Here is a 6,128-nt window from a genome sequence, read left to right as displayed (position 1 = left end):
TTATCAATTTTATACATGTTACAATGTTTAAGACTCAGGGTCAATAATGTTCAATACATTTGGCTTGGCCAGCTAGGTTAATAAAAAACTCAATTTAGTGTGCATTTTATTTACAATTTTTTTATTATTCTATTACATTTAATTAATTATAATAATGAAATATATAAAAATTCATCACTTGAAAATATAAAATCTATATAACTTTTTTATGGACCTTAGATAATTTTAAGTTATAATTAATTAATTAACGTCCAAAAAATTTTAAAAAAAATCAGACGGCCGTGGTTGCAACTTGCGAGTCTAGACTTGGAACTCGGAAGGCCGTCGCTTTAGAGTCTATCCCCATGCCGTTTCGACTGTTCAAATTTGCCAACTCTCCTCAGTATCGGTAATTTGCCAATTTGGTACGATACTAATCAACTCTTGTCAAATTAAAATATAATAATTTGAAAACTATTAAAAGATTTATTTAATCTTTGATGTTATATTAAAAAATCCTCTGTGACACCAAACTAATTTTGTAACTATTACAAACAAATAAGAAAGAATATATAGTTATCCTTAATAATAATAATAATAATAAACCTTCTTAGAAATAAGATAAAAGGATAAAAAAATCTTCTAATAAAAATTTAATAATTATTTAAGCACATAATATTTTATTATAATTAATTAAGTTATAATTATTTTATTTTGAATTAATTGAATCTTTAAGCATATATTTTTATTTAATTAAATTATTAAACATATATTTTTACTTAATTAAACTTTCGATTAAATGAAAATAATTAATTTTCTTTTAATAAGAACTCATTTAATAAAAATTGATATTTGAAAGTTTAATCGATTAAAAACGATAAGATTTTAAATAATTATTGAATTTTAGTTTTATTTTTTTTACTTTTATCCTAAAAAGATAAAGATAAAATATTTTTAAAAAAATCCATAAATTTTATTATTTTATTTAAATAATTTTTTATATTTTTATTATATTTAAATAAATTATAATTTTTAATTTATATTCAAATATATTGATATTTCAAATAAAATATTAATTAATATTAAAATTTTATTTAAATTCAAATTAAAAAATAAAAATTTATTTAGAGTAAATTAAAATTTAAAGATTCATATAAATGTAAAATAAAAATTATAAATTTATTGGAATATAATAAAAACATAAAAAATTGTTAAAATAAAATAATAAAATTTAAGAATGTTTTTATTATTTCAGCCAAAGGAAAACAAGGAGGGTGAAATTAGTCAATGATGTGTCATAAATCCACTTTGTTCTCAGTCATCGCCACCATCCATGCCCGGGTCCACAGGCACAGACCAAAATGACCGGAGCATTCGGTAAAAATGTCATAAAAGGCCAAAAGAACATAACTAATTACCTCCACGTGTCCTATCTGATCCGTTTAACGTTGTAAATGAATTCCTTCTCATTATTTAAGTATTACCAATTATAATATGTAATATATTACTATAAAAAATTATAACATGTAATAAATTAATAATTTTTTTTAAATATCATGATTTCAATATAAAAGAAAATACTTTGATCTGTATTAACTGTTTCATACACTTCCCTTCAATTCCTTTTTCTTTTATAGCATCGGAAAACCCTCCATAAATTGTAGCCCCAAAAAAGGAAAACCCTCTATAAATCCTTTCTCCCAATGGATAAAATCGGTGGGGCTTTTCAATGGCTACACATCTTTTAACTTTTCGCCTCACCGGAATCCACGCCTGTGCTATTCCCTGTCACCCGAAACTCGATCCCAACCGCCGTAAGAGTACGTCTTCATCTTCCACCACCAACTGGTGGTCTCCTCTGTTTGGATTGTCCTCCCACCCCGACTACATTGACTCCGCCAACAAAACTAAGGCCAAGGAGAAAAGAGAAGGCGAATCGGAACAAAAACCGGCGAGATCGAAGTTTTCCCTGGGTTGCTTCTCGGAGGAGAAGGCGAGGCAGCTCCGAATGATGACTACCAACTCGTCGTCGTTTCGTGACGTTATGTACCATTCGGCGATCGCTTCTCGACTGGCCTCTGATTTCGAGGATCGCTGCCGTCTATAAGTCTCGGGCGAGTCAGCGAAATATTTGAATTTTTAACCTTCTTTCCATTTTTTTAGCCTTGAAATTTATTTTTGTGAGGGGCTAAAAATTTTTTTTTAAATGATTGAATCCAAATGATGACGATGAGTGCTTATTATTATTATTATTATTATTATTATTTGACAAATATACATCTCTCTCATTGTACATGACTACATGCTAAGATTTTATGGTAAAATTTTGCAGTCTTTTTGAGACATCTTGTATTTGCATTGCACTTAAGCCCCAAAAGAAAAGACAAAGGAAAAGAGTTGGTTACAGAATCTCTTAAAAAAATCCAAGTGTATAGTACTTGTTTTCTGTTTCCTCTCTGTTTCGATTAAATCGAAACCCCATATTCAAACCTCGACAAGTTCAAAATTATGCAATTCATGTACATGAAATTTAAAACAAAAAAACAGCGAGCATATCCAAGCAAACTTGACTAGACCGGTGACTTTAGCTGATAAAAGTAACTCACTTTAAGTGCAATTTCTTGTGACTACATCTAAATTTAGTTGCCAGACAATGTCTTCAATGTTTCATACGATAATGATGCAGATCAGCAATTCATAATGCATGGATGGCACAGTTTCTTTTCTTTGAACAGATTACACTTATCAATTATTTCACCTTGAAATATCAGGCCTAATTCACTGCATAGCGGTTCCTACTTCCCACTTCAAATGCATATATGTAGCCTGCATATCAATCACATGACATTTACCACAATAAAGCAGTTCACTCCATCTTATTTTTCTTGAAAATTGAAACTAATTCCGCAATCTGCAGCCCTTAAATCTTTCGCCCAAAAGAATTATATGTGCAAGATACAAAGGTTATTCCACAATAAAAGGAATAAAAAGAGTACTATCTTCAACTTGTTCTAATACATTCTAATTTGAGAAGATCAAGCTGCATAAGATCCCGTAAACAATAATAATTGTTTAAATATAATCAGTTTCTCAAGCCAAACTCTGCATGTTCACTTGCTCTCCGCATCATATAGGTCCGCCCTGAATATTTATTAAGGAAAATACACAGAAGAGGAAAAGCATGACTAGGAGAATAATTACAAGATAATATCTATCAGAGGTGTTTCTAGTGACTAGGACAAACACAATCAATCTATAGAGAAGTTTCACAGCCACAACAACATAATATCTGAATTCCTGACTATTAAGTAGAGAGGATACAAACAACCAGACTTAAATTTTTGTTCCACATTTATTTACTGTTCACGTGCATGCGGGTGAGCTCAATTACTGGTATACGTAAAACATGTTACTTTCAACAAAAATGAGTAGAAATAGGTGAACTAAGAGATTAAGATGTATTTAATCAAGTAAAAGCCTTCGTAAATTCCATCAGGATACTACACCCTTTTGTTTCTCAAAAAAGAAAAACTTGAAAAAAGTTTTCCCAGGAAGAATTTTGTAAAATCATGAAATATCATAGGAATGTTGGTACTTGCTACTCTAAAGGGGCATATCATAGATAATACTTTACCCATTTTCCCCTCCCACCCCCAACAAAAATGAAAAAGAAAAAAACAGAGATGACAGTGATAAACTTTTCATCTCGTTAAGCTTGAAGATGTACAATTTTAACAGAAGGCAGAATGAACGAGTACTATATGTAAAAACATGCAACATACAAATAACATAGTGCAAAATGAGACTGTAACTAAACTATGAAATGCATAGATCAAGAAAAGGTTAAAATTAAATACCAAATAAATTAAATCTCATAAGATGGAAATCAATCATCATCTATTTAATTAAAAAGCATAATTTTTCTGACAGCATAAACATAAGGAATGAATCTTAACATTTAGATTACTTGCAATAGTTTTTTATTTGTACTGGTGAACCTTCTAAATATTTCTTCCATTAAGACCTACATGTCTAACTCTCTATAGAGGAAGAGGACCAATATAACCAGAAGAGTTATCGAACTTTAATAATTTGCATTGGATAAAGCATCAGTGCAAAGAATTGAACTTTCCATAAACAGGCTAAAACATTTGAGAAACCAATGTACTATAGCTCCAACCCTTGCTCACCAAACCAATTGTTCAAAGATATAAAGAATCCAACGAAAAACCCAATCTTGCTTATATGCATCCTCCAATTCTTGAACACAACAATCAATCTCTCTAAGGCAACAGCCGCACCAGGCACCAGGAAGCAACAAGTATCATTGAACACAGATGACCTGCTATTGGAAAGAAGTTGCAAATAGAAATCATAGCAACATATCATGACAAATCTTTGGAAAGGGGGAGTTTCACCCAACGCTTTAAGCTAGAGGATACATGCATCTATCATTGGGTCAAACACCCAGGTGCAACACTTAGCAACCCTTGGTTGCTACAAATGCCTCTTAGACAGAAATAACATACACGCTATCTTTTAAAATCAATAATAACATACCCTATCTTTTACAATCAATAATTCTTTACCATTCAAAGAGGATAGAATATTGAGTAAGCGTAGAGCATATTAAGTTCAGATCATAGAAAATGGAACAAGAACCTCCAATTGCTATAAAGACAATAAGCACATAAAAAATAATATGCAGAAGCACTACCCAATAATTTAATCATGAATGATTAAGAGAAAAAAAAAAACTAAAAAAAATAAGACAGAATCAACAATGAGATTATAGTAATTAAAACAAAATAAGATTAAAGAATAAGGATACACCAAATAAGAACCATGAACAAAAGCTCCAGCCAACACAATAGTAAACAAACGGTCCCTCAAAACTGGATTCTTCCTCAAAGAAAGTCGAACTGAAAAAGAAAAAAATGCAGAACCCATATAAGATTAACATCTGAAGAACAAAACCCAGACACCAAAATCACCCAAAAAGGGAAAAATGAGAGAGATTTCAGACTTACTTAGAGGGAGAACAGGGGCGTAGACTAAAGGGACTAGGAACTTGAAAGGGGGTCCCTTGTTGTGTCTCCGATAAACAACTTCCCTACAAATACAGATCAAAATAGAAATATCAACAAGGTAATTATGAGAATTAAAGAGAAAAATTGTCAACAAATAGCCCAAAACATAAAAGGGAATGGGGAATGTTCAAAGAGAATTACGAATTAGAGGGGTCGGAAGGGGTGGGCATGGCGGGTTTGATTGAGAGGGGTATTTGGAGAGCTTTGGGGGTCGAGTTTTGCGGGAAGTGAAGACAGCGGATTTAGCTATGGTCTGAGCGAAAAGATTTGCTATATAATTCTGCTTTGGCTTTTTTGCCTTCGGTGTCGCCCGCTATTTAGAAGGCTGTTTTACTTGTGTTTACTTTGTATTTATTATAGCTTACTCGGAGATACCGATATTAACATTATGTTGGGTTAAATATTAATCAAAGAAAGAAAAAATAAAAAATAAAAATTTTTAAAAGAAAAAAAAGATACATGTAATTTTTATTTCGACAAATAAAATTAATAAATGAAAAAAAATTCTTAAAAATAATTATTTGATAAATAAGGAAAAGAAAGAAAATCATTTTATTATAATTTTTTATTAATAAATTTTTTATAAAATAATATATAATATATAAATATATCTTAATACTGTTTAATTTATATAAACAAATAATCCTTATAATGATTACTTGTTTATAATTATTTATGATTTAATCATCAAATTTAAAGCAAATTGATGATTTGATCACCAAATCTAAAATAATCTGATAAGTTTTATATTATCAAAGTTATTTATGATTAATTTTGAAATCTAATGTCAAATTTTTTATTAATTGTTGAACACGTATATTGATGAATTTTGAATTTCTGTATGGTTGGTGAGATTTGTGAAAGTTGTAAATGAAGAAATATGAGTTGTGGTCAGTATCAAGCATTGAAACTTGCTTAGCAGACAAGTGAGAAATGAAAAAAACAAGGGGCATTGACTGATCGACACGTTAGAAGTAAGAAGCGCAACAAGCCAGGTTTGGTTGTGGCGGCAGCAGCACTTTTTGACAGTTTTGAGTACGAAAAAGCCTCCGAAAGTTT

At 30.3% G+C, this 6,128-nt stretch overlaps 2 protein-coding genes across 2 annotated transcripts; one reads left to right on the top strand and one right to left on the bottom strand.

Moving 5' to 3' along the window:
- The first annotated feature begins 1,551 nt into the window (after window positions 1–1,551).
- On the top strand, window positions 1,552–2,280 carry LOC149513639 (uncharacterized). Its single transcript, XM_089747098.1, has one exon. The coding sequence runs from the start codon at window positions 1,709–1,711 to the stop codon at window positions 2,084–2,086; it is 378 nt and encodes a 125-aa protein (XP_089603224.1). The 5' UTR covers window positions 1,552–1,708; the 3' UTR covers window positions 2,087–2,280.
- A 546-nt stretch (window positions 2,281–2,826) lies between these two features.
- On the bottom strand, window positions 2,827–5,437 carry LOC149513638 (uncharacterized). Its single transcript, XM_089747099.1, has 4 exons — window positions 5,211–5,437; window positions 5,010–5,092; window positions 4,811–4,901; window positions 2,827–3,120 (listed from the first exon to the last, which is right to left on the bottom strand). The coding sequence occupies exons 1-4, from the start codon at window positions 5,237–5,239 to the stop codon at window positions 3,090–3,092; spliced, it is 234 nt and encodes a 77-aa protein (XP_089603225.1). The 5' UTR covers window positions 5,240–5,437; the 3' UTR covers window positions 2,827–3,089.
- Between the last annotated feature and the right edge of the window lie 691 nt (window positions 5,438–6,128).

This window comes from Durio zibethinus, chromosome 18 (genome assembly GCF_047325235.1).
Source record: "Durio zibethinus cultivar Kanyao isolate XHJ-2024 chromosome 18, ASM4732523v1, whole genome shotgun sequence".
In the NCBI taxonomy this organism is placed as follows: domain Eukaryota; kingdom Viridiplantae; phylum Streptophyta; class Magnoliopsida; order Malvales; family Malvaceae; genus Durio; species Durio zibethinus.
This window is presented reverse-complemented; position numbering and strand designations above follow the sequence as displayed.

Excerpts from the sequence above, each read along its gene's own strand:
- LOC149513639 (XM_089747098.1), top strand. The coding sequence starts at position 1,709 with ATGGCTACACATCTTTTAACTTTTCGCCTCACCGGAATCCACGCCTGT.
- LOC149513638 (XM_089747099.1), bottom strand. The coding sequence starts at position 5,239 with ATGCCCACCCCTTCCGACCCCTCTAATTC. Across the intron at positions 4,902-5,009 it reads CGCCCCTGTTCTCCCTCTAA|TTCGACTTTCTTTGAGGAAG; the intron begins GTAAGTCTGAAA and ends TTTCTTTTTCAG. Across the intron at positions 3,121-4,810 it reads GTTCATGGTTCTTATTTGGT|GGCGGACCTATATGATGCGG; the intron begins GTATCCTTATTC and ends ATAAATATTCAG.